Source organism: Xylocopa sonorina, chromosome 1 (genome assembly GCF_050948175.1).
Source record: "Xylocopa sonorina isolate GNS202 chromosome 1, iyXylSono1_principal, whole genome shotgun sequence".
NCBI classification, from domain to species: Eukaryota; Metazoa; Arthropoda; class Insecta; order Hymenoptera; family Apidae; genus Xylocopa; species Xylocopa sonorina.
Genome location: NC_135193.1, coordinates 11,690,108 through 11,717,627, shown reverse-complemented (window position 1 = coordinate 11,717,627; position 27,520 = coordinate 11,690,108). Strand labels below are relative to the sequence as shown.

General features: G+C 35.9%; 4 protein-coding genes across 10 annotated transcripts; 3 read left to right on the top strand and 1 right to left on the bottom strand.

The window, feature by feature from the left end:
- The first annotated feature begins 378 nt into the window (after positions 1 to 378).
- On the top strand, positions 379 to 10,898 carry LOC143430016 (uncharacterized). Of its 4 annotated transcripts, XM_076905975.1 has the most exons (9): positions 379 to 1,124; positions 2,146 to 2,234; positions 2,425 to 2,589; positions 2,676 to 2,792; positions 3,022 to 3,354; positions 3,430 to 3,995; positions 4,314 to 4,459; positions 4,546 to 5,912; positions 6,019 to 10,898. In XM_076905975.1, exons 1-9 carry the CDS (start codon positions 1,097 to 1,099, stop codon positions 10,498 to 10,500), a joined length of 7,293 nt encoding a protein of 2,430 aa, XP_076762090.1. In that variant the 5' UTR covers positions 379 to 1,096; the 3' UTR covers positions 10,501 to 10,898. The 4 variants fall into 4 exon arrangements, with proteins under 4 accessions (XP_076762090.1, XP_076762100.1, XP_076762108.1 ...); XM_076905985.1 differs by lacking the exon at positions 2,146 to 2,234 and having other exon boundaries at positions 380 to 1,124; positions 6,019 to 10,897; XM_076905993.1 differs by lacking the exons at positions 379 to 1,124; positions 2,146 to 2,234; positions 2,425 to 2,589; positions 2,676 to 2,792 and having other exon boundaries at positions 3,172 to 3,293; positions 3,396 to 3,995; positions 6,019 to 10,897.
- Positions 10,899 to 13,576: 2,678 nt separating this feature from the next.
- On the top strand, positions 13,577 to 19,433 carry Tsc1 (tuberous sclerosis 1 protein hamartin). Its single transcript, XM_076907404.1, has 15 exons — positions 13,577 to 13,692; positions 14,105 to 14,373; positions 14,889 to 15,154; positions 15,241 to 15,474; positions 15,543 to 15,736; positions 15,823 to 15,935; positions 16,004 to 16,239; positions 16,514 to 16,837; positions 16,931 to 17,113; positions 17,203 to 17,494; positions 17,570 to 17,793; positions 17,879 to 18,004; positions 18,078 to 18,314; positions 18,387 to 18,483; positions 18,613 to 19,433. Exons 2-15 carry the CDS (start codon positions 14,265 to 14,267, stop codon positions 19,122 to 19,124), a joined length of 3,147 nt encoding a protein of 1,048 aa, XP_076763519.1. The 5' UTR covers positions 13,577 to 13,692; positions 14,105 to 14,264; the 3' UTR covers positions 19,125 to 19,433.
- A 287-nt stretch (positions 19,434 to 19,720) lies between these two features.
- On the bottom strand, positions 19,721 to 22,987 carry Sugb (Sugar baby transporter). 4 transcript variants are annotated; one of them, XM_076906561.1, is made up of 10 exons: positions 22,840 to 22,987; positions 22,433 to 22,541; positions 22,004 to 22,353; positions 21,685 to 21,834; positions 21,331 to 21,607; positions 21,000 to 21,193; positions 20,548 to 20,870; positions 20,292 to 20,467; positions 20,014 to 20,181; positions 19,721 to 19,897 (listed from the first exon to the last, which is right to left on the bottom strand). In XM_076906561.1, exons 2-10 carry the CDS (start codon positions 22,494 to 22,496, stop codon positions 19,827 to 19,829), a joined length of 1,773 nt encoding a protein of 590 aa, XP_076762676.1. In that variant the 5' UTR covers positions 22,497 to 22,541; positions 22,840 to 22,987; the 3' UTR covers positions 19,721 to 19,826. The 4 variants fall into 4 exon arrangements, with proteins under 4 accessions (XP_076762676.1, XP_076762694.1, XP_076762685.1 ...); XM_076906579.1 differs by having other exon boundaries at positions 22,855 to 22,980; XM_076906570.1 differs by lacking the exon at positions 22,840 to 22,987 and adding an exon at positions 22,611 to 22,634.
- Positions 22,988 to 24,165: 1,178 nt separating this feature from the next.
- On the top strand, positions 24,166 to 27,171 carry L(2)37cd (general transcription factor IIIC subunit l(2)37Cd). The gene is made up of 7 exons (XM_076906298.1): positions 24,166 to 24,371; positions 24,490 to 24,663; positions 24,762 to 25,335; positions 25,516 to 26,091; positions 26,172 to 26,380; positions 26,459 to 26,642; positions 26,834 to 27,171. Exons 1-7 carry the CDS (start codon positions 24,219 to 24,221, stop codon positions 26,992 to 26,994), a joined length of 2,031 nt encoding a protein of 676 aa, XP_076762413.1. The 5' UTR covers positions 24,166 to 24,218; the 3' UTR covers positions 26,995 to 27,171.
- Positions 27,172 to 27,520: the final 349 nt, after the last annotated feature.

Genomic DNA, 27,520 nt, shown 5'->3' with positions numbered 1-27,520 from the left:
TAAACTTTTCATCTTTTAAACAATATTTATCTACAGAGTTCGAACCGTGCTTCGTATTTTTATTAGCTGAAATGTATAAAAGAGTTGGAAATGAAAAATCATAACCGCATCATAACCAAATCTAGAAACATTTACGTGATTTATTTCACTCTTTTGCAATCATAAGTTATCAATATACATATGTGCGCTATATCAATGGTAATCATTGTTAGTAATCAGTTGTTAATTACATATATCCGTTTATAAAAATATTCTTTCGCACAGAGACATTTCCGTGGCATTAACAAAATACATAGACGGTTCTGCGAGCCGGAAACAAGTTTCGCGCCAATATGTCAGGTGGGCATCTATCTAACGCATGTTCATAGGTATACGCCCGCAGTTGCAGTTGCTACTGCACAGTCCGCACCCGTACGTTCGCGTAGTGCGTCTCAGAAAACTATCGTTATCGAAAGGCCGACGTATATACACATACACATGCATAGGCGAGATCGAATTTTAAAAGCTGGGGAAAACGTTGTCGACGGACGGTGAACGGAATCTCGTGAACGCTAGACGGTTTCTCGTCCGCGTTAATGTGACCGTGAGAAAACGTCCGCGCGGTTTATCAGTGAGGGGAACTGGTGGTTGTTTTGAGGCTGGTGTGTTACTCGATTAGAATGGTTGCGAGTGTCGCGCGCATCGCTGGCAACCCGTGCAGCAGTGTTGTGCCAAAATAAATCGGCGTTAGCTACTCCTCTGGATCTGCCAGTGGGACGAATGTACGCCGTTCGGGTCCGTTTCTTAGCGGCGGGACGAGCTATGTGGAATTGCGACTGCCTCCTCTTTTGCCTCCACGAAGACTATGGGTGTCATAGTCCGCTGATGTGGATCCCGATATTTTAAAAGCGATCGGCTCCGCCGAGCGGAAGTGTTTTACTTGGCTACCGCACCGCACCGTTAACACACGTACCCCCTGGATTTTGTTCTTCTCATCTGTTTTTCAATTACATCGAAGAGTCAAGGCTTAGACCGCACGCAATTCACCGTGGTGTTTTCAACAACTTTTATCCGCCCTGACTGTGATTCGCCCGGTTTGCCCGCCACAGGACGGGTTATGTTTCCCACTTTCATCGGAATCCTAGGTGAGTTCTCGTTTACCCTCGTCCCGGTTAAAAACCAACTGCAACTAAATACTACCACGAATTTATCTTTTTTCTTCGTTATTTATCACACCGTGTCACTAGGAAGATCGATGCTTACAATTGAAAGGCCTTGTCAATGACCCCAAGTTTAGCAACAGAATCATTTTCATTGTTTTTTCTCCCTATTCTGTTACGTTCCACGCAGGCTATCTCTCTCGGTACGCGGCTGCCTTTATATTCGTATCCGTGACCGATGCATTCTTGTTGAAAACATTTTCCTGTACAGTGTTTTGGAAAGCTTTAAAAAAACTTTCTACTCTATCTTCTTGAAGTCTAATTTCTTTTTTTTTACAAGCATTCATTTTTCTTGCTTTTCTACCTTGTGGTTAATTATCGAGAATTATACGAAATTTTATACACGAAAACCAATAATTGTTATTGACACTGAAGAATGATACTATCCTAAAATTTAACGATTACAACTTTTACTTTTGTTTTCTTTGTGCTTTTATCAAAAAATTAAAACTTAGTATGATATTAACTTAAGAAATTAGTTTAATATCACCTTTTCTTATCGATAAACTTGTTGTTACCAAAAAATAAAGTCTGACATATTTAATTGTAAATATCAATAGTAGAAATTTAATTAATTAAATTGCCAATAATTGGAAAGAGCAAGAAATTTATTGCACAGATTTTTACAAAAAATATATTGTCTCATAAGTTGTGTTAAAACGATTTAAGAAGCAATATATTGCGTTACACGGTAGTAACATGAAATTAATTTTGCCCAAGAAATAACTTGTTTAGAAACATAAATATATCTTTATTTATAAGTAGATTATAATTATGTAGTCACATACATTATTTATGTAAATATGTGTATATTTACATGTAATAATAAAGTTTCTCAGTTGATAATTTTTTAACTATTCCGAGAGTACCCGCATGAAGAAAGATATTGAAGAGATCAAAGAAATATACTATGAAGGAACTCTCAATTGTTCCTTTATTTTTTTAGACATTCAATCGTGGTGGGAGGTGCCAAGTATAGCACACTTCTGCTCATTATTTAGGGCTGCCTTCAATCTTCTGGACTTTGATATTGAGGTACCTACCTAAATGCTGACTCGTATAAGTACACATTGTACTTGAGACTTGTTAGTACCGCTTCAGCTTCCAGAAAGTTAAAGTAGAACATGCTTTAGCTTTAAATACTTAAAGGCTTGCGCATTCCTTGCCATGGCTGCATTAATTTCTTTCTGAATTGTGTATTCGTATTAATTATATTTTATTCCAGGACCTAGAAGAAGCTTTGTTAACAGACGGTGGAACTGAAGGACGTTTGGTACAGGAGTTGATAGTCAGATTACTTGAAGGTTGTTTACCGAATGACACCCGCAATGACATCTCTACCTTTAATTATCAGATGTTCCTTCGTAGACTTTTCCGAAAGAAATGTCAGGTAAATTAATTCTATTTTTGTGCATATTATATTATTTATAATTTATGCGTTACTGAAAGATAATAAATAGTTTTTCCTGTTTCTAGGAATACAAGTGTGAGAATCCTTTTAATACCGATGTAGATTTTGAGTTATTGCCTCTCCGTCAAAAAGTAGAAATCTTACGTGCACTCTGCGACTTCAGGCTTGACGCTGAAGACGTGGTATGTGTTTAAGAATAAGTTTTAGATAAGTGTAAAAGTTTTATTGTAATTAATAAGAACATTATTAATTACAGAAACCCTTAATTAAACTGTAATTCTATTACATACTTTTAACCATAACTATTCATATACAAAAAAACTAGTAGAATTTTTGTATTTATCTAATAGGAAAGCTAATGATAATAATAAAAATTATTGTATAATAATATTTCAATTTGTAATTTTCTAGGAGCAATCATTAAGTAATTTGGACTCGGATAGCCTGCGAGTCGAACCTTTAGGACATGATCGTAAGAATTCTGCCTATTGGTACTTTTACGGAACTCGATTATATAGGGAGGACTACATTGATACTTCTAACAGCATCTCACACAAACAGAAAAATAAACCTAGGGATAAAAAACGTAAAAGACGACGAAACAGAGTGGCGAAAGAGGAAGAGGAAGAGGAGGAGAAGAAGGAAGACGGTTTAATACACGGGGAGTGGAAGGAAAGTGTTTGGCAAGTTGTCTGTTTTACTCAACAGGATTGGAGTCGCCTAGTTGAGAAATTTCGTGATTCGGTAATTGTCTTATTAAACGAGCTTATTATTTTATCCCTTAGACTCTGCTAACGATGTTATTATAATACTTATTAGGAGTACGATACCGAACGTAAACTTTACCGTACTCTATCTGAGGATTTCATGCCCGAAATTCCGAAACTTTTCGATTTAAAAGAGAAACAACAAAGACGCAAATTGTTACAACGTAATAGTTCGCGCGTCCTTCGAAGTCACGAGCCCACGACACAGATGGAAACAGTCATGGTTAGATCGAAGATCAAAACTAAAACAAACAAAGGGAGTAAAAAGGGGACACAGAATTCAAAGAATGTTTATGTTAAAGAGGAAACACCTCCAACCTTACCTTCACCGCCAGTTCAAAAGAAAGGACGGCAAACTAATAATTCGTTGGCTTCAGCTGTCGGTCAGATTGTGATTCATACTAGGGACGAAGTGGAGGGATTAGAAAAAAAGAAAGGTGTTGGAAGTAATAGCGATGGACATTACGTATCTTCTAATTATGGATATAAATACGGCTATTCGTTTGGAATTGAAGAAGAAGAACGCCGAGTCGGAATGCACAAGGTTCTTGAAAGTCTTAAGGATCATGTGGACGCTTGGCCATTCATTGATCCTGTGGATGAAGAGTATGCCCCAAGGTATGATATTAGAGCTCTATACACAGGGTGTTTCACAGGTTTCCTCATATAAACTTGATATATACGTTTCATAATTCAAAATAATATTAAAATTAAAAAAAGCAACGCGAATTCTGTGGACATCATGTTTGACAATTTCGTTACGCATTTTTAATAAAGAGTTTTTGGATTTTTGTTATACAATATCACAGTCTTATTTTTAGCTGTAGATCACAATCAACAATGGGAAATTTTGCATCTAAATCTGTAAAACATCTTACATAATTTTGAACATTTTTAAGAAATCAACAATATTATTAGCATTTCTTATTACAACAGGTACTATAGCGTAGTACGGAAACCAATGGATCTTAGTACAATGGAAGAAAAACTGGAAAATGGTTTATATAAAAATTTAAACGAATTCAAACGTGATTTTCGACTTATAGTAGATAACTGTAGGCAATATAATGGCTCTGATAATGGTTAGTTTGTGTTCATTTTCAATAACATGCTTGCACTTAGGATTAATATTCTTTTTTAAATTGCATATTATTTTTGTGTATTATAGAGTACACAGAAATGGCATTCAATCTTAAGGATGCTTTCAACAAAGCTGTAAATCGTTATTTGGAATCTGAAACATCCAGTGACGAGGATCCTTCGTCACCCAAATCATTTCTCGCTACACCTGCGTCCCCGTCGTGCCCTCCTCATATTTCGTCTCCTCATCAAAATAGAAAACGTTCGAAGAAATCCACGAAAAAGTCAAAATCGTATAAATCGGAAAACAAAGGAAAGTCAAAGGCGAATGACAAGAACGAAGAAGAAGAAAAACGGGGCAAGAATTATAAGCTTCCAAAAAGAAAAAGAGGCAAGAAAAAAAGTAAAAGGACGAAGGATGAAGAATCCGTGAATGAGGAAGAACAGGAAGAGCAAGAGAGCGAGGATGCCATGTCTGAGTCGAGTATTATAACGTCTAAGAGAAAGAAACACGTTGACGGAAATAATTTATTATTAAAAACCAAAAAGCTGACATCCAAAGAGCCTGAGGAGTTTAAGAAAGTAGATAAAAAGGTTGGTAAAGAACGTCACCAACAGAAGAAAGAGCAAGACAGTGTACAACCGATGAAAGAGTCGAAAGAGAATAAAAAGCGCAAGGAAGATTTCGAAGAAGATTATGAGCCCTTAGTTGTCGCAAAAAGTAAAAGTAGAAAAATTGAGAAGAAGGAACTCGAGGAGACGGAAATATTAAAGGAAAACGCGAAGAAGAACAAATTGAAGAAAAATGAATCACAGGAAGATGAAGTGGTGGTGGACAACAAAGAAAAGACGCAGCATATCAAAGTTAAGAAAAGTCGGAAAAAGGAAAAAACGGGGTTGAAAGCTTTAAAATCTGACGAGAAGACCGAGAAAGGCCATGTTAAGGAGAAAGAGAAAAAATCAAAACAGAAGAATGATGAACTGAAAAACGGGGAGATGTCGAATGAGATAGATTCCAAAGATTTAGATCTAGCAAGTGATATAGATTTGAAAGAAACGCATATGTCTAAGAAAATTTCAACATTTATAGGTGATAAAGATATAGAATCATTGGACGGTTTAAAAGATAAAATAAGCGAGAGGCGACGAGAGGAGAAATTGAAAACAGAGAAAGAGAAACAGAAGAAAACGGCGAAAAGTGAGCTTCACAATATGTATTCAAAAAAAGTGCCTTCAAATGGTAGTACCTTTAACGAGAGTGCGAAACGACCAAAGTTAAAAAAGGGAATAAAAGAAGAAAAAGTTCCTACCACGGAAGATCCTGTCAAAACTCAAGACCAAGAATCCGTCGAGACTAAAAAAGTAAAAGTAGCTCAGTCCAAGTATACCAAAGGATTTGGAAAAGAAGAAAGCTCGATACAAGCATTGAATCAGGCAACAGAGCAAACACTTCATGTAAGAATATTTTGTTTCATGTTTACATAATATGTACAAAATAGACATATAACAATAGTTTTTATATAAATTCCTTATATTTCTTTTTTTTTTTACTTTCGAATAGGACATCAACAAATGGTTAGATGACGCACCGAAACTCTCCGAGTTTTCTTCAGGGAGTGATTCACCAATATTTCATTCTTCGTCCGTTGAATCTAGCCGATCAGGTCCAAAGATAGAAGCGCCAAGAAAACGACCAAGTTCTATTAAAATCTTCGGTCCTCACGGGCCTAGCAGACCAAAAAAAATTCAACGTACAATAGATCGTTTGCAACCTGGGAAAAGTAAGGGAAATTTACTTCTGAAGAAACCATTAAATATACCTAACGTCAACACCGCTGAAACTGCGGTACAGTTAGCTAGCGATAACGATCAAATCAACAAAATCACGGATGAAGAACCAAAACTTAGTCTAGGCACTGTCTTGAAGAATGTGGATTCGATACAATTAATTTGTAAGAGCCTAGTTTCCTCGCCTAATCCTAATTTCTCGAACGATGAGGAAGAAGACCACAGCACTCTTCCTGCAATGCCGGTATCTAGTCTTAAAGAGGAGAAAACGTCTGGGGTTACAGTGGCACAAACGCCTACAGCGGTAGAAGAATCTAAAGATAATCTATCTAGTACGAAGGATGCGCAGAAGCCTAAAGCAGCAACACCTAACTTAAGTGCTTGGTTCAAAGCATTTGGGGCGCCAAAGTCGAAAAAGAAAGATGAAGAGTCGGAGGATGGTATTACGAAGAAGGATGGTGAATTGCAGGAAGTGTTTTGTGGTAGACAGAGACGAATGAGCACTGGTGGTAGTAGTGTAAGTGAGTCTGTTTCGAGTTTTTCGCAAGAATCGCCACCCGGGCGTTCAGGTCGATCTCCGCAAGGACAACCTATAATGGCTTCGGTTGAGCCGCAGATAAGAGGAGCTGGATTCTATCAGGATGCTTTATCGACAGGAAGTAGTCCTTACAATAGTCCCTATTATGCTACACCTCCAAGATATAGCGCCCAATTGCCGCCCACACCGTCACCACAAAACCATCCTCTGTCTCCAGCTTATCCATCGTCGTCATATGAACAAACACCTCTTTATTCCCAGGTACCAACCCAACAGCCGCATCAGACGTTTCAAAAGTCACCTCAGGAGAATTCTGGTGAGATATATCAGTTGTCTCCTACATTTCCGCAACGTTCACCTCAAACTAATTTCCCCCAAAATTCGACCCCGAACGAACCTTACAATCACCAGTTGCAATCTTCTAATCAAAGTCAATCCCCGGTTTACTCTCAACATTCACCACAACCCATACAACAAGTGTATCCTCAGCCATCTTCACAGCCTCCATCGCAAATGAAAACCGCGAATTACTCGCAACCGTCTCCTCAGCAAACGCCCACTCCTAAATATTCTCAACTCTCTCCGCAACAAAATCCTGCTAATTACTCCCAGCCATCTCCGCAAGCTTCCAATTACTCACAAGCGTCACCTCAGCAGCCGCATTCACCATATTCTCAGGCATCTCCTCAAGCACCACCAAGTTATTCTCAACCATCACCACAATCACAACATCCTACTTATGCACAATCTCCGCAGCAGTCATCTGGATATTCTCAGCTTTCACCTCAACCGCCATCAAATTATTCTCAACCATCGCCGCAGCCAATTACAAATTACTCCCAACCATCGCCACAGCCTTCGACGAATAATTATTCTCAACCGTCGCCTCATCCATCTTCCAATTATTCTCAGCCGTCGCCGCAGCCACCTACTAATTATTCTCAACCGTCGCCGCAACCACCTTCCAATTATTCTCAACCGTCGCCACAACCACCTTCCAATTATTCTCAACCGTCACCGCAACCGCCTACCAATTTTTCTCAGCCGTCCCCAAAACCACCGACCAATTTTTCTCAACCGTCGCCACAACCACCCGCCAATTTTTCTCAACCGTCCCCACAACCACCCTCCAACTTTTCTCAGCCCTCGCCGCAGCCACCATCCAATTTTTCTCAACCATCACCACAACCACCATCTAATTTCTCTCAACCATCACCACAACCACCTGCGAATTACTCTCAACCATCACCACAACCTCCATCTTCCGTGTATCCTCAACAGTCTCAACCGTCTAACTTCTCGCATCCATCTCCGCAGACGCATTCCGCTGGTTACGCGCAATCTTCACCTCAACCCCTCACAGCAGCCTACTCTCAACCATCACCTCAAGCTCGGAATTATTCTCAATCGTCGCCTCAACAGATTCAGGCATTCCCTCAACCTTCTCCGCAGCAAGCAGCACCTTCATATTCTCAACCTTCGCCACAAAATGCGCCATACTCTCAACCATCGCCGCAACAACCCGTTAAGTATTCCCAGCCTTCTCCCCAGCAACCTACCAATTACTCACACTCGATACATTCACCTCAGACACCGCAGAACTACTCACAGTTGTCTCCTCAACAAGCACCGCAAAGCAACTACTCTCAACCTTCACCATCGTCTCAGCAATCCCGTAACTATTCTCAACCTTCACCATCGCCTCAACAATCTCGTAACTATTCCCAACCGTCTTCGTCACCTCAGCAGTCCCGTAATTATTCTCAGCCATCACCATCTCCTCAGCAGTCCCACAATTATTCTCAACCCGCGCCGTCGCCTCAGCAAACGCGTAACTATTCACAGCCGTCGCCTCAACAGAAATCTGTATGCACATCTCAACCGTCGCAGCCTTCGCAACAGCCTTCGAGTTTCTCACAGCCATCTCCTCAGTCAAGTACAAACTACAGTTTGCAACCGCAACCACAAACGAAGGTCGTGGAAGAATATCCACAGGCTGCATCGACGCCTTCGAATTACTCTCACGGGTATAAGCAGAATCAATCTTATGTACAGTCCCCAGCGCCGTCGATATTAAGCGAATCGGAACATCGGACGGACTATCTTAAATCTAGCAGTTCAGAGAAATCCTTAAGCGCTGAACAACAAAGGAATTTCACAGTACCATCAGCAGAGACAGCGTCGTTGAACTTGAATACAAATCATCAGATTTACCAATCACCAAATCAATATCCACCCACGTTCGGGAATAATTATCCTAACATCGATTTACAGAGATCTGTCTCAAGACATAGCGGTCAGGATCAAGCGCAACAACAACAGCAGTCGTCCCAGGAACGGCCTAGCTTCACCGATATCAGCAGTTCATTAAACGCTCAGAAGTATGCGCAACAACGGTCGTTTCTCGGTAAAACATCAAGTACCAGTGAACAGCTCTCGACACAAGATCAGTCTCAGATCTTAGCATTCCAGCAGAACCTGACAACGCATGAATCTCTCTATCCTAGTAGCTTTCAACCATCTGGATATCCTATGCCAAATTCTAGACCGGTGTATCCTAGTCCGCATTATTTTGACGTTGGTTCGAAAACAGCTGCCAACAGCGGTGTGGCAAACAGCTCGACCAGCAACTTGCCGCCAGTGAAAAAGCGTATTTACAACGAATCGTCCACAGAGTCGTCTCGTAGCTTAACACAGGATACCGCGGCAAGAACGGGCCAAGAGCAATTCAGTTTCGACCCTCTGATGGCGTTGTCACAAGCAGATGCCGTCTCGGCAACTCAATTCGACGCTGCGTTTGTTGGTAACCTGGCCGACTCCGTGGCAACGAATACAGCATACGCTCGTTTAGGTCTGGGTTTAGTTGGTCGAACGGGTAAAGAACAACAACAGTTGTTAACCATTCCTCGACCGCCGGCGACAAAACCTGAACACTTAACATACGCACGTACTCCGGTTACCGGGGCTACGGAGTTAGATTTGAATTTGCTTCAAAGTTTACAGACGGCAGCGGCAAAAAACACGCAAGGAATCTTATCGATGTCGTCACGTAGGAGTGGAGAGACGTCTGCCAGTTCTTCGTCTACGCCTGTGAAAACTAAGAAGAGTAGAAAAAGCAAGCAACAACAGCAAGAACAACAGAATATGACGAGCGTTTCGTCGGTTGTTAGTACGGAACCTCAATCTGGTGCGGGTATACCTGGTTTCCCACAATACACGGGAACATCTGCGGATTCGATCGGTTTGAAGAATACAACTATGGTCCCACCAACTGGTAGTGCCTTTAACTTCGCTGCATCCACCAGCACCACAACCAGTTCACCTTTCTACGACAAGGATGCATCAGCTGCTGCGGCGGCGTTTGCATTTTTAGACGAGATTCGAATTCCAAACAGTTACTACAATATGGCGCTTAGGCAACAGCAGCAGCAACAACAACAGCAGCAACAACAACAACAGCAACAACAAGTTCCACCGGTATCGGATGCCACGCAACAAGCCTGCAACAAGTTGAGCAATCAGCCACCGAGAAACTATCCGCCTCATCCTTTCCTTCACTCCGCTCAAAGATCAGCAGCTTATGGTCCTCCAGTATCAGCTTATGTCACACCTCACGGGCCAAACTTGACGATGGACCCGGCCGCCTACCAACAGTATATTCATTCCTTGTATGCTCTTCAACCACCGCCTCACCATCATAGACCGTCCTGGCTTTAGCCGTTAAAATCTTTGCAACAGGTGTTTTAGAATGTTGTACATGCGACATTTCGGTGGATATACCTTCTCATCGAATAGCTAGAGGAAACGGTATTTAAACAAAAATAACGACGGGTGGTACTCGTTGGTTTTTTTTTATAAATTAAGTTACGTCTATCGTGAATGATGTTTTATTTGAAGTGATATGCCCGGATGCTATAGTATTTTATCGAAAAATTATCGATTACTTTATTTGCGATTGTAAATACTGTTTCATCTAACTTTGACTCTCTGTGCAACCATCGGAACTTTTTCCTTTCAGAAAAAGAAATGGTACCAATGTTTTCTTTATTTACACGATTACTACTCGATTTAACTAAGAGTGGAAGGTCTGCTTAATGTATTCTGAAATCGTGGGAAATCTTTTTATTTTTCGTTTCCTGTATCTTTTTGATTCATTTATTTTTGTTAATCGATGTCTCGTGATCGTATTGTAGATATTACATATTTTTTGTTAACAATTTATATCACTTTCCTAAAAAGAAAAACTGTTGGTACTGTAGCAGTAGGGATGGAAAAGTGTTCTGTTCGCAATATTCCTTTCAATTATCAAAGCATCGTAAGTTCGTCAAAGTCAAGCGGTAAATGCAGTACGATGAAATATATTAATTTCTTTTTTTGACTTCCAATTCTTTTTTTGATCACTTTATTTGTATATATTGTTTTACTGATTGACTAACGAACAACGGAATTTTAAAGCTCTCTCTAAAATCTCGATGCCGGTTTGTCCACCGGGTTGTCTTTTCCATTCTTCGCATTTGTTTTCCTTTTTTTATTAAGACCATACAACAAATCTTTGACACTTTTACATGATTATCAAAAAGAAAAGTTTACCTTTTATGGGTAATCTTCTGTGTAGTCATATGTACATAAAGAAGTAAGTCTACTTTATGTAGGAATTTTTGATAGTATTTTCTAATGACTGGTCGACAGCTTAGACGTAAGTTCAGTCGCTAGTGCCGGAAGTAACCTTCTATCAAAAGTTCCTCAGCTATCGCGCGCTGTAAGTGGTGTCCCTTTCTCTTCCTCGATCCTGTCGAGATGTGGATTATGCAATATATTCGATTTCTTTTAGCACGAGGAAAATTACAGCCAGTTCATGCAATTGTGCTCGTAATTGTCTTGCCTGCCGAAACTATGTTCGTTTTTATTTCATTTGTGTTCGAAACCAAGGAACTTTAAAGGTATACGTGATTTCTGATTTTCAAAAGATTTCTGTATAATATCGAGCGCACTGTCGCAGGTGTATCTTATGTAGAGTATATAGAATTCGTTAGTGTGTAAGTTAGAAATTCCTTTCTTTGTATATAAAATACATATCCTTCATAGATGATGTGCTCGATGTAAAGAAAGATCTACAAAGTCAAAGACCTTGTAGAATCGTCCGCGGTAGAGTAAAAGAAAACGAAAACAACGGGAGAATATAGGGAAATAGGTGAAAAAATGTGGAAAAATGTATGTACGTAAGTGTCCTATGTATGTATGTCAGGATACGTGTTGCCAGTGTGGGTCGTATTTTATGGATGAGGACAGAATAAAGTGTAATACACCGCAATCATTAATTAACCCACCTTATTGCTACGAAAAAAAAAAGAAAAAAACAGAAGGAAGCGGTATATTAAAACTTATAAATATATACATATATATTGTAAATGTATATTGTAAATGTATCAATGACAGATTAAAGCACAGTTTGTTACAAACTTGTCTGCGATACTTTTCAATGCTATATTGTTTCATTGCTTATAAACTTTTGTACAAACTATATTTTGATTATCTTAGAGTCCATAATATTTGCATTACTTTTGTGGATACCAAAAATTGCACCGAGGCATTTGTTCGTTTTAAAAGACTAAATATTATGATTCATGATTTTTTTCTCGCAAGACAATTGTTTTATTGCAATAGTCTATCTGTATAAGAATCTATTCAGTTAGCAAACAGGCTGTATAATTTGACTCTGGATTTCTTTGTGATCTGCAGGCAATCGTATCCATACACGTTTGAAATAGATTCGTATTCTACAGTCAGAGCCAATCGATATGTTTGAAAACCAGAGTCTTGTCAGAAACTGAGCATATAAATAACAAAATAAAAATATAAAGTAACAGAACGCTATTAATATATCCCCCGTTTATGTTTCCCGCTTTAGAGGTAGGAGAGAGAAAGATATATAAGAAAGCTATAAGAAAGAGTGAGACAGATGATGGCTACCCTACTCTGGACCCCTGGCGCCATCTCTGCAAAAATTGCTGAAACTAGTCGTACATCGTTATCGACAGCGAAGTGAACTCAGTTAACTAGTGCCGCCATCTCTGAGCAAAGTGCTCAAACTAGTCGCGCATCGTTATCGATAGCGGTGTCGACTGGTGTGGGATATCATGAAAATAGATAAGGAACAATGAACTGTAGATTCTTTAATAAATTTTTTATGCCTGCTCATTAACGGCAATCAATGGTGACGTAGTTTATTACTTCAAATTGAGCGATTAATTCCCAATGATATCTATTTTCATTATCAATCTCAAATGTACCGTGGAGACCATCAGGAACATTTTTTGAGACGAGCTGGGTCTGCGCAGTTTCCAGTAGATATATCAGATAACCAGGAAACTTAGATATTACCCTATTCTTAAACCATACAGGTACATACATTCTGGTAATAATAACTCGTACAGGACAATTCAATGAGTAACTGTATCTAATGATTCTAATAAATTGTATAAGTTTTTACTAGCCTAAGTTAGATCTTGACTGAATTATCTTGTGTGTGTATAGAAGATTTATTTCATTTCACTTATCTGTTATTTAAAATCCCTATAATATATAATAGAATTAGTTTGTAATTTATTCAACAAACAAGTACTGCAATTGTGGATTCATTTCTCATCCGTTATTATTTATTTGTTGCAATAAATGTTAGCATTTAATCCAAGTAATTATCGTAGAATATAGTAAAAAACAAAGTTGCCGCGTTGCTCATTTCAATAGGGTGTAGAACGAAAATAAATAGAAATGTCAAGCGACTGTGGCGCTGCTCGCACATATTGTGGCAACATCGATGCGTACCATTCCAGTCTATGATATATCTGCGATGGTGTACCAGTCGCCATAGAGCTCGTAAAATTGCTCGAAGTATTCGATGAACTTCGGGTAAGTTAATTTATTAATTTTCGTTAACGTGCCTACGGTAGAAACTGGTGTTCGACATTTCGTTTAGGGGTTCAAATGATAGGTGCAAAGGAACCTTTTAATGGCATCGTTCCAAATGACCTTTTTATGAATATAATAGGAAGAAACCGACAATTTTTTTTCATCTTTTTTTCTCCTTTATACACTCAAAATGAAATATTAATTGATAATAAAGAATCGACACGCACGAGATTCTCATTCGAGCGATCACGAGACGATATCGTTCAAATTTCTTTTTATACACGGATTTTTCTGACATTGAAAATCGAAGTGCCGATTTTTGGAAAACTGACAGTTCAAGTGTTGGAAGAGTTCTCTTGTTTTTGCGTTCGATGAATCAAGCCTTTTCCAATTGTATTCTCTTCTGTTTCAGGTATTCAAACGCTTTTCCCGCTTCAAACGAAGCCCATTTTACATAACAAATGACAGATGGATGAAACTGGGTTTCACGAATTCACTTCTACTTCCATTATATGATCAGATGATCAGGATAAGTATCGTTTATCTTTATTGGAATACCAACTACTATCAAGATGAACATTAATTCAATAGGCATTGCTGATCTCTTTAATTTATTGGAATCCAACAAACTCGGAGAGGTAGAAGAGATAAAAAAAGTATTTCACGAGCTCTTTTTATGTAGTGAGTAAGGTTATGAATTTAAAGATACCTATATATAGTTAAAGGCACTCGTATAGGCTGTTCAAAGTCACTGTCTCTTCTTCCTTTTTTGAGAAGTCAACGCTTGCATAATCCTGAAGTGTTATACGATTAAATAGTTAACAGCGACGTACAATAGCTATACGCAAGGTCTTGAGCAGCCTGTACTAATATTATTTTTGTCGTTACGTTGATTTTATTGAGCTGAGCAGAAACAAAACTTATTCTAATTAAGCTGTAATGTAAGAGTTGACATTTAATGGATGACCACACAGATACAGTGCACTGGTAGCAAATTATTATATCATCAAAGTCTTACTAATCGTAGATCTGAGAATAATTTATGTTAAACAAAAAGTTAAACATTACTTGTATATCTTTGATGAATAAATAACCAAATATTTGGATCATTATGCTAAGCTCAATATGCATACAAAATGATTACAACTTAATGTATTATAATTTAAGCTTAATGTAATATAATCAAAATTTTACAGCAAAAGACAATTGGTTAGTGAATGGTCTGTTCGATTATTATCTGTCCACAAATTCCTTAAGAGCTGTTGAAGTGCTAGCTGGTGTTCGCGATCCACATGATAAACATCTATTAGATCGTTTATCAGAAGCTCTTTCTAAATCTGGAAGTAACAGCCAAAGAATTCAAACTCTTACTTTGCTAGGTCATATTGCTCGTCGTCAACCAACCTGGTTATACAAGCTTGCCAGTCATACTTTATTTCGAGATTTACTTAAATTACTCAAGGTAAATGTTTATTTTACTGAACAATCTATTATTTGTTACCTTGAAAAATCTGTTGATTGTAATACAAATAAATGATCTAATTTTAGATGGAAGCAGATACATTATCCCTCATGAGCGCGCTTCTTCTCTTGGTAATGTTATTACCAATGTTACCTGCTGCTTTAGGGCCATACCTTCCTGAAATTTTTGAGGTATTTGGTAGGCTGGCCTCTTATTATCATCATCAATCATCATCCGTGTTCTCTTCCCCTATGCATTTTACTTCAACAACAATAACAGGGACTATAGATAAAAACCATTTATATTTATTACATCTGCAAGTAAGTATCAACGTTTATTTAGAAAAACAGAAACAAAAGAAGATTATTAATATTGAATTTTTTTGTAGGTGGGGCTGTATAGCTTATTCCACCGATTATATGCTATGTACCCTTGCAATTTCATTTCATACTTGAAACAACAATATATTCAACGCGATCAGTTAGCTACATTCACGCATACTATTAGACCAATGTTGGATTCAGTGCGTATGCATCCTTTACTTGTTACTGCATCCAAAGATACAGAGATCTCTGCAGCTAGGTATACTTTTCATATTACAAAAAGTAATATTAATATTTGCGTAAATAATTTTCTATCCGTCATGTCTATTTTAATGTTATGTTTAGGTGGAAGAAAATGGAACATCACGATGTTATGGCAGAATGTGGTCGTTTTACATTGGACAAATGTCGAGAAGAAGTATTTCGTACCGCAAATTCACGTTCTACGCCACCTTTAGGTTTGTAAGTTTTAGTGGAGATGCATATAGCTACGAGTTTATAGTTATACTATCAGTACATTTTCTAGATTACTCTATGTGTACTCCAATAAATATTAGTGGAGGAATAGCGGCACCAGAAACTAGTAATAGTGAAGACGATAGGTTCTGGTCGCCAAGCATGACAGTTTCGCCACATAGTCCACAGTTTCCAGCTACGTCTCACGAACAACGATCTGCTCCATCAACACCTAATAACAATAGAAGTGGTATATCTCCGCCGGAAGCGGCAGTTGAAGCTACTCCTGAAACAACTCCTGTCAAGGCAAGCTCAAGTATTTTTTAAAGTAAAATAAATTAATCTCTGTACCGCTAGCCAACCGATTTCAGCACATATGGGTTAGTCTAACAGATGTTCGGAGTTTTACGTTAGAAGTTCTTTTTTCTTTGTATTTAAAAATTTATCCAGTGTACCTAAAATATTTGCAAAAAAGGGAGAAACTAATTTTTTGAACAAATACTGCGTTAGTCTAACTCGGTATGGCATTTCAGGCTTGATCAAAATAATGTTTGAAGGATTTACGAGTACTTATATTCAGGATTTACGAAAGATGTCAAGACAAGTACCTAGCGGATCTGCTGCGGTTTGTGCTCTGACTGCGTTCGGCAATGGTACAGTAGGAACAAGTTCACGACCATCTACACCAGTTCCTTTAAATTTGTCTGTATCTGGTTCCATAATCGGAAGCGGAGATGTAAACAATGCACAGGGATTTTTTTCGCACAAGTTAAGTAAAATTATCGCGGATAGACAAGCTGTCATTCAGTCAAAGTCGTCTGGCACTGTTGACGAAAACGGAAGACTTTCAGAAATGGACATGAATCAGAATGGGAAAAACGATTCGTGGCAAGAAGATCAAGAGGTTTTTTATTTTTTGTATTCTTTTGTATATAAGAAATATAAGTTGTATTAACAAACTTTGTTAAACGTGTCTGTATGCCGTTATATCCTGCAGGTTTTGGAAATTGTAAGCTCTCAAACTGCTGGAAAATTCGAGGGTTCAAAGTACGTTGAACAAGAACATCATAACGAAAAACTCCAAAATGCTTTCGCAGATTTGTCTCAAAGAGTTTATCAGTTACGTTTGTGTTCTCAGAATCAAATTTCAACACAAGTAAATTTGAACTCTCTTTGCAAAGTAAGATTTTAATACCAATATCTATTCGGCATTTATTATATAAACGAAAAGCAATATAATGTAATAAAAATGTATGCAAACATTTATAGATTCGAGAAAGCAAATCTTGTCCGGATATTAAAGTTCAGAAACAAACTAGTAGCGATAAAACAAGTTCAGTAAAAGTGGCAGTAGCGAAACAATTGGAAGAGACAGGAACACAAACGTTTGATTTGCTTCCATATGAATATTTATTGCTGGGAATTTTAGATCAAAAGACTCAAATATATTTACAAAAACGTTCCCTGCAAGATAACGAGTTTAGATTGTCGCCAACTGAAATGCTCGATCGATATGTCGAAGCTTGCACGCGTGCTGGTAACAACTCTGGTGACAAGATGAGTTAGTATAAGATAAACCTTCACAACAAATACATACATTAAATTAGCCGAACCTTTAATGAGATATTTTTTCAAGGAATTAACACAATGAAACAGAAGCAGAGGAAAGAAAACGATGGCGAAGATGAAGCGACAGAAGAAGATACCGTGGATGTCGAGTGTGCGAGTCAATTGTTACAGCTTATGCAAATGCAACTACAATTCGAACGGCAACGTAGAGAAGTCCATGCTGAACGTAACCGAAGGCTTCTTGGTAAACTAAGGGATTCGCGTGCCCTAGAAGAGGATAATTGCGCTTTGGTTAGTTGTATTATCTCTTTCAATATTAGATATTTGGTATTTTTAAATTTTATCTACTGTTAAATACAAAATTGTTATCATGTAGGCGGACCGTTTGAAAATGATGGAAAAAGAAGTAGAGGCCTTAAAAGCCGAATTAGAGCGCAACAAGAGAGAAGCTTCTCAAGCTGAAAATCAATGTAAAGAGGCATTATATCATTGGCAAACTAAGGTAACATCTGTTAAATTCTGTTGACAGTACTACTAATCGATGTCTGTGTAGTAATGCTATTAATAACGTACAGTGTGTAGAAGAGCAACGACAGAATCAGATACTAAAGGACCGCCTTGAATCTCTTGAACTTGAACTGAAGAACGAACAGAAAAAAATAGCGGATTGTGAACAACGAATTCGTTCAACGGATGCTTCTTTGTTTGATGCGGGTCATCAACTAAGGGTAGCTTTAAAAGCTGCCAACCGTAGTAAAGAACTAGAGCGTACACTTGATATTCTACAAAAGAAATTCCTTCTACTTGCAGAGGTAGTATTTAAAAAAAATCTGATATATTTTTATACTCGGTATAATATTAAATGTATTCTCCTATACTGATAGGCACAAACAAAGTTGGAAGAAAGTACTGGTGGTCCTTCACCAATGACAAAGCAAGAAGTAACGCAAATTCAAAAATCATACGCAGAAGAATTAACTAGTAAGTACATGTTTCGATTATTTATAAAGAATCGTGAAAGTATATTATATTATGCAAACTAGTCACGTTGTATATGTGTGCATACGTCTATATCTATACATATAATATATACATCGGTATTCATAATAGATTTACGACGGCAATTAGAATCCCGAACATCTCTAGCAGAAGCCTTAAAAGTACGTTTAAGCGAACTAGAAAGCAAAGAAGCACGGAAAGAGACGCAACTTGTAGAACTACAACGGCTTTTACAACAAACGAAAGATCAGCACGAATCTGAATTAGAAGCGGTCGAGTCGAAGTACAAAGCGCAGGCTGAGATCAACCTTGTTCTTGAAAGCCGTATACTTGAACTTCACGGTACTCTAGAAGCAACAGCTTACAATAATACCACTGCGAACAATCTGGCTTCTTCAGCATCACCTAAAGAAAGATCACCGCCATTATCAGCTAGCTTAGCTTCTTCTAGCGAGGGAAGTCTTGCCTTTATTCATTCTGGTACTGGAATTATAATGAATGATTGCTGTGATACCGCAGGCGAAATTTCTAATCTTCAAGCTATCGTGGAGCCTGCATCAAGCCAGGCACCTTCGCCATCTCGTCACAATCAACAAAGACAAAGGAATCCTAAACAAGACTAACACTACGCAAATCTGACTATCGAGTCTTCTCGCATGCAGCTATACTGTTTTACACGCGTGCTGCGATTGTTATCCAGCGATATGGTATTAAATCAGAAGAAAGTTATTTATAGCTTTTTATCGACGTATTATGCAGAATTCATAAAGATATTATTATCGCGTGATTTCAATATAAATAATTGAGAATACACTAGTAATTAATACAATTACTAGCATGATATATGATTTCACTCTTTAAGAAACGAATTCACAATGAATAAATCGTTGAGATATTTTGTGAGCAATTTCTATATGTCTCAACTGAACGCATCCTCATAATTATTTCCCTTCGACATCTACCTATAACATTAGAAAAAACTCACAATTTTTATTTATGTACATATCATTGTTTCTTAATTACAAATTTTATTCATGGATTTAGTAAAAAAAAATTTCGTTCCAGAAAAAAATATATTATGGAATACAATAGCATTTATACCTACTACATAATACTGAAAATAATTATTATTTATCGTTAAAACATTGCTAAAAATGACATAAAGATGTGTATAACATCGATGTCTTAAGAATTGAATTATTGGATAATCACACGGAAAGCATACATTTTACTATATTCAAGTAATACCTCCGTATTTAAGTAAACACGTTATATGAATATATTAAATTTCTATTTTTTAGAAAACTCATAATTCTTCTCTCTTATTAATAAGTTTGTAATTCGCGACTCATACTCATAAGTGTCACATCATCTGGATTAGCGTAATTTATCAAGTCTGGAAAAGATTAACAAATAAAAACAAATATTTTTCTCGAATCGAAAGAATTCTCTTTAAGTACCCAAAGTTACTCTGATTAGTGGTATATACGTATCCGCATAATCGTTACTCACGACTATGTCCCATGTGTATCTGTGATGTTTTAAGTTTTCGTACTAACAGCTGAATGAGCCAAAAGGAAGATAACCACAGTAGTGCACCTACTGAAAATACTCTTAACGTTGTACCACCGCCATACGTGTCCATTAACCATCCACATATTAAACTACCGCTTGATACTCCTAGAATGATTATGAACATTTTTAGGCATTATGTTCATCGCGTTTCATTACCTTTTTACAGATTCAAATCTTTGAATGAATAAACATTTGTGATTGTAACTGTTACTAACCAATTCCTTCAAATACAGCACCAATAAATCCTTGTATAGTAGCTTTGGTACCAGATGGTGTTATCTTGTCACCATATGATACCATTGTAGGCCAGCAAAGACCTAAGGATGGCCCATGAAGTATTTCAATAATTAAAAAGTACCATGGATTTGAAACCACACTGTATGCCATAAATCTGCAAACATAACACAATTATTAGTAAAAAATTGAATTAAATGTTTAGGAGAATTTGTATTATATTTATATTATATTTACCTAATTGCATACATCAATAAAACTAAACTCATTACGTTTAAATGACCTAATTTTCGTAATACAGTTCCTGAGATGAAATTAAATGGCAGTTCCCCTAAAAAACACTGTACACCGGTCAAAAGGCCTTGTAAAGTTTTTAGCCGTGTTATTTCAGAACTACTTGCTAAGTCCTCGGTGTACCAAAATAGAAAATTCCATACTACACTGGTACACATTCCGGCACCTATGCACCACCATCCAAATGCCAATAAATTACCCTCTTTAAAGATAGTGAACAGTTCCCACAATATTGATGGTTCATCCTCAGAGTATTCTGGATTTTTCTGTAATGATACTGCTTTCTCCCATTACCTGGCAATTTTTTATTCTTTCGATAAGTAAGAAGCATCAAACTTCTGTACTATCTACACTTGTATATATTAATACCATTATGAATACAAGAAGTGTTATACCTTCCTTAATGTTGCAGACACAATAATGTCAAATATCATAGTGACCAACATAATATAAAATATACAAGTGTAATCTTTTTGCAGCTGTCCTTTGCTAAACACATCTACCAAATATCCAGCGCTTATTCCAAAAATACCAAAACCAATGCTACCCCACATCTTTTGTTTTCCATATTCTTTTCTTCTTTCGTTTCCTTTTTGACAGATTAGTAAGTGAGAGACAGAAAGAGAGATATTAAATACTTATCAAGGAATATGAATTTAATGATTTAATATTTATATAATCAAAAATTTTGTGTAACATATTGTAAATCATCAATTAAGTACTAACCAAGAAGATTAAAACATATAGCATCAGCTATGCTAACTACAACCGCCATTCCAATCCAACTTATTATAGTTGCCCATAAAAATGAGTAAAATTGATACGTTGAATTTTGTATAGAATTTTGAGAAACTTCAGCTTCGTAAAATAATTGGTTAAAAATTGGATTATTGTGACATGTAACTGTACATAATGTTCTCACATAATTTGTGCAGAATGGTTTATGTAGTTCAATATCTGAGAACTTAGCAGAGGAAATATCCACATACATGCATTTGCGCATCTGTGAAATGAAGGGTTTTACTATTTCTGTATTTAATTTTAATAAATGTAAGAAATATCATATTAAAAATATCTTACGTAAATGTCCATATACGTATCAAATGTTGAAGTAAAATCAAATGTATCTGTGTCTAAAATAGAACTTGAGTTTACTAAATCACAAAACTTAGATACTTTCCAATTTGAACACAATTCTGTATACATCTTTTTTGAGGCTTGACACGATACCTTCAAACATACAAAACAAACAAGATTACACGTCTAATATTGAATAAATATGTTCCATTAAAGAAATATATTGCAATAAAAACATTATTTAACTACTTGATAAAAAAGATTTGTAGATATATATTTCATTAGGGGATAGAATTATTTGAATAAAACAGAATCATCATACCTGACATGATACATTTACATGAGAGTTTGTTGTCACATTATATTTAATTTCCTCAGAAAATTCATTTCTCGAGCATATCTCGAAAAATGCTTTACCATTGCACGTGAGAACAACATTTTTAGTATCTATCTTAGGTATAAAATGTATTGTGAACATAGATATTGCAACTACAACTTGAAATATTAAAAATAATATTTTATGAATTTTAAACTTGTCAGCCAATCCTCCGAATAAAGGTTTAGCTATTAAACCGGAAATTGGTAATATTGTATATATTGTGCCCACTAAAAATCCAGAAAAACCTAATTGTTTTGCTATTGTTGGTAAAAATGGCACTACTGGCCCAGTAGCTAAAAATAATTAACACAATTACTTAGAATATTCTATTAAATGTTGTTGAACAATTACATTTTCATATAATCTGTTTACCTGCGTTGAACAAAAAGTAGTGTGCCTTTATTGGCAGCAATTCCTTATTTATGATTTCAAACATTTTCGAAGTACCTGCACCAGACAGCAGATTGAAAGTACAATTTATCTGAAAATTATATAAACACATGATTACTTATCAATATTAATCCAGATCATTATAAAGTTAATTCGGAACCTTGTCTTTTAAGATTTAATATTTCCAAAATTAAAATCGTTCGCTTTACTCCGTGTGATTCGAATGAAATCAATGAAAACAATTTTGTTTAATAATCCACATGTACCGATAACTAACATTAAATATCACATGATACTTGTGCAACAAAAAAGGGAAAAGCTTCGAATCATTTGTCACAGATAGCCTATAATTTTTCACTGCGTGTGCACTTTGCTCGGAAACACATTACCACTAAAAATTATACTGAAGTCGGAAATTCCACTTGTTCTATCAGCAATTCCCATCATCTAAATTATAAAATGTAGACACTGGAGAGGTGGAACTGATAGGTATTCTCATATTCCATGTCTGTCGTTATTATTTGATATTATGCACATTTCTAAATTTATACGTATACGCACACTTCCAGAGTTAGGTTAAATTTTATGTAATTATGATTATTGTGACTTGATATATGTATACCTATAGATACATGTAAATCCTGGATACATAGTTGTATGCTATTTACAAAGTTGTAAAAATCTTTCACGAGTCGTACATTAACTTATTATTTTTTATATCCTTTATCGCATTTTAAATATTCTTAATTAATATGATCAACTAAAAAGCTTCAATAACAATATACATATTATGAAAGAAATATTTTATATCCGTTGTACCAAATTTCCAATGTTTAAGTTTACATAAAAAGCAAGATTTTTATAAAATTATTTATATATGATTGTTGAAGAAAGAAAAGTAGTAAAGGTATATACACGATGGTTCGTCGTTCACTACCTTTACTACTTTTCTTTCTTCAATAATCATTTAGAAGATATATATGATAGATTACATGCAATCAAATACCCAGACAACACAGCAAATCACATAACACTTCAAAAAGCAACAGCGTGTCACGTATTTATTATAATTTATTGTGTACTTTAGTACTTTTATTGTAATTTATTTTATATTTGCCGCTTTAAAGGTAAGAGAGAGAAGGATATATAAGAAAGCAATAGGAAAGAGTGAGACAGATGTTACTACCCTGCTCTAGAACCCGTGGCGCCATCTCTGTGAAAAGTGCTCAAACTGGTCACACATCGTTACCGATAGCGAAGTGAACTCGCTTAACTACTAGCGCTCTCCGTAGCTCAGCGGAGAGCACCGCAACTAATGCCCCGAATAGTTTCAGCGCTCCTCCAAGAGATGGCGCTAGTAGTTAAACGAGTTCACTTCGCTATCGGTAACGATGTGCGACCAGTTTGAGCACTTTTTACAGAGATAGCGCTAGTAGTAAAAAAAGAAAATTTTATAGAAATATGTAAATAAATACATTGATATTGATTATTTTAATATTATGTTCCATTGCAATATAATTCAAAATGTAATCCAACATCTAAAAGAATTGGAGAATGCTAAAGTATATAATTTTTTAATATAAAATTATTGTTTTAGGCAGAAATAGTGGGATGACACTGGACCATTTTGTCCAGTTTATAAACGCATGGAAGAAAGATATGTATAGCTGAAATTATATTATAATTATATAAACTGATACGATATTATTTATGATTAAATGTATGCTTCTGAAAGAAACGTTACACATTTGTGGTTTGTTAAACATCAATGCAGAACTGTGATATGAGCGCCTCAAGTGATAGCAGTGAAGAGAATTTGTACATGCAGGATGAAAAAGATGAAGATTTTAAAATTGATGAGAAGGAAATTGACAGTAACGATTCCAATTTCAATATACCAAGAATTAATAGCGACGCGAATGTAAGATTAAATTAATAAATTTCTATATTTTTCTTTTTCATTCATTCCTGATGAAAATACATGTAAAATGAAAAATCTGCGTTTGCTTGGGTTAATATTTTGTTGACCATTAAATTAGGTAGCAGACAATCAGCATGAGGTAGACAACAATCAAGGGAATAAATATGCAGAACCAGAACTTACTGGGGAGCTTAAATTTGAAAGAAAGTTCATTTGCGTGAAATATCCTGGGAATGTTGTCAATCCTGATAAAGCCATAGAAACTTTGGGTGGAATTCAAACTATTTCAACGGTGTTTTTCTATTATTCTTCCATGATATTTGTCAAGTTGTAATTTTCACAAAGTTTTAGATTGATAATCATCACAATTGTTTACATGTATGTTACTAGGCAGTAAATACCCCGAATCGACGTTTGGAATTAAGGTTTAGACCCAACGATGGTTATTGTAAACCAACTTGTGGCGATAGACATAATACTAATGGATTTTTGCTTAGAGTTAGAATTAATAAATCTAGAATAAAGAAAGCAGAGGAAGCTGAGGCAAAAGTGAAGAAAAAACAGTCAACTAGCACTGGAAATTCAAACGACTCAATGACCGATGATAATGAAACTGATGCAAGTAATACAGATAGAATAAATTTGTCAGAGACGCAAGATGCATTCCAATATGGTAATACAGAAAACAAAAATCAAGAAACACAAATTGCAACCAATTTGAATGATCCTTCCACTACTTTGGATGACCCTGCGGGTCCTTCTGATAAGGATTTACTTTCTGAAAATATCAAAGATTTGCAAGATTTATCATTAAACCCAAACGATGGAAATGTATCAAAGAACAGGAAAAATATAACACCAACGTTTGAACGTGATAAATATGAAGATCTTTCTGAAGACAAGGATTACGAATTACCGAAATTGAAAATTTTAGGACGAGTTGATACAGAATTTAGATTTACAAGTATGTATTGTGAACAAAGACTGTCTAGTAAACTACAGTACAATCTAATATTATGATTGTATTTATTATTGATATTTCCTTACGAAGAATTACTTCCTTTTTAATTGTACTTGAGTTTACTAGATACCTTACATATTATAATATTCTTGCATTACATGTTATATTTACAATATTTTTTAGATCTTTGCGATTTTCAATATTTACCCATGACTCAAAGTAAAGAAGATCCGAAAAAATTAGAATACATATTTGACAAAATTTATCCAAGTAATATACCACATTATTCTTGGTTAAAGAGCGATGTGCCCTATTTCTTACCACCAGCTGCATTCAGCAGAATGGACACGGTACAGCAATATATACCGAAAACTGAAGTAAATTCATATCCAGACAATGTAATAGGAAAAAGCAGAAAAAGAAAATCGGGATTCTCGAATTTTATATATTTCTCGACACCAGAGGTTCCCACTAAACCACCAGCAGGCATAGACACTGCTATGAAAGTAAAGTTCATTCAAAACGTACAATTGGAACAAATTCGTCAAATTTTTGAGGAACGACCAATTTGGTCAAAGAACGCGATAATGTATAAGACCAAATTTTCTAACGAACGATTGAAAGTTCTACTTCCTGCAGTGGCATATTATTTTGTAACTGGCCCATGGAAGATTATGTGGGTGAAACTGGGCTACGACCCAAGAAAAGACACTTCTGCAAGAAAATATCAAACTTTGGACTATAGATTGAAAGCTATGCGTAGGTTTCTTAAATAGTATTACTCTTCCAGGTCATCTTAATGCAATCAATAGCATACTCATAGTTATTACTTTATTTAGATGGTTTGGGATCTACTGTAAAATGTAAGAGAAGTTATTCAGATTATACTTTACCGTACAAATCGACGCCAGCTGCAAAACAAAAAACGATCGTGCAAAATACAGCTACAAGCCAAGAACAGAATTTCAAAAGGGAACAAGATTTAAGCGAAAATGTGTATATTTATCGAGAAGGAATGGTACCTCCCTCCAGACAAATGTTTTATCAGGTCTGTTTTAATTTCTTTACTCTTATAGAATAAAACCGTGTACATGCATTTTATATTTCAAACACGAATTTCTTTTAGTACTGCGATGTTCTTGTGGATGAAATACAAGAAATGTTAGCAAAATTACCTGATCCTTTGCCAGGTACCAAGTGTCACGAGAAAAGGGGTTGGTTACCAAGTGGTATTGACGTGCAATGTAGAGAAATTATTAATAAACAAGTTCGAGCTGTTTTGAGGAAACAAATGAATATACCCGAAGATCGTAAGTATTCATGTTTTAATTGAGATTTAGTATAAATTATACTATTTCTTTTAATTAAATTTAGTTAAATATATCTAATTTATCCTGGAATTCCGAAATTTGATACTAGTTTTTTTTGCATAATCTATTGAAAAATGTTATTAGAAAATTCACTATATAAACAATTTTGTATTGGAATATTTCATTTTCAGATCCCACGTCATTACCACGAAAACGTAAATCCAGAATTAAATTGCTCAATAAACTTAAAGGTAGGAAAAGAAAGAAAAAGAGTGATTCGATTTCTAGTACAGAAAAAGGTGAAGAAATATATGACCCTGAATCCGCTGCAGTTACAACAGAAAATGAGTAAATTATGTATCTATGTAGTATAACATTATGATAAACCCTGAACTAAGATTAATTTTATGTGGTTCGTACAGTTTGGTAAATAAAAAGGATGTTCGAAATACCTACAATTAAGGTTTACTCATAAATGTACAGAGTCTGTCTGCCAAATATCTATTAATAAATATGTTTTCATTATTAATTACTCGTTAATTGTTACCGCGATCACAAATTAAACAGAATGTAAAAGATTATTGAATTTTTTTCAAGAATGAGTGCAGGAAAAGTGCAGTGACGAGACGTAGCCAAATGATATTTACTAACGCTTAACGAACAATTTTATTACATGTATAACATGTAGATGTAATCATTGTAACAATACAACAAAATTAAGAAAAAATATAATGAATTTATGCGAATAAAGAGCATATCTTTTCATGTTATGTACTTTCTTTATGTACTCGATAGAAGAATTTCTTTCCGATTTGCAGTGCATATTTTAATAAACACGTAATTGATTTTTTAATATCAATTGATCATGGAACGTTCCT

Bases quoted from the DNA above. Each gene is read 5' to 3' on its own strand.
- Tsc1 (XM_076907404.1), top strand. From the start codon at position 14,265: ATGAACATTAATTCAATAGGCATTGCTGATCTCTTTAATTTATTGGAA. The intron at 15,155-15,240 runs GTAAATGTTTAT...ATCTAATTTTAG, and splicing joins ATTTACTTAAATTACTCAAG to ATGGAAGCAGATACATTATC. The intron at 16,838-16,930 runs GTTTTTTATTTT...TATATCCTGCAG, and splicing joins CGTGGCAAGAAGATCAAGAG to GTTTTGGAAATTGTAAGCTC.
- LOC143430016 (XM_076905975.1), top strand. From the start codon at position 1,097: ATGTTTCCCACTTTCATCGGAATCCTAG. The intron at 2,235-2,424 runs GTACCTACCTAA...ATTTTATTCCAG, and splicing joins TTCTGGACTTTGATATTGAG to GACCTAGAAGAAGCTTTGTT. The intron at 3,996-4,313 runs GTATGATATTAG...TTATTACAACAG, and splicing joins GATGAAGAGTATGCCCCAAG to GTACTATAGCGTAGTACGGA.
- Sugb (XM_076906561.1), bottom strand. From the start codon at position 22,496: ATGTTTGAAATCATAAATAAGGAATTGCTGCCAATAAAGGCACACTAC. The intron at 20,871-20,999 runs GTATAACACTTC...GTATCATTACAG, and splicing joins TGTCTGCAACATTAAGGAAG to AAAAATCCAGAATACTCTGA. The intron at 20,182-20,291 runs GTTAGTAACAGT...TAATCATTCTAG, and splicing joins TGCTGTATTTGAAGGAATTG to GAGTATCAAGCGGTAGTTTA.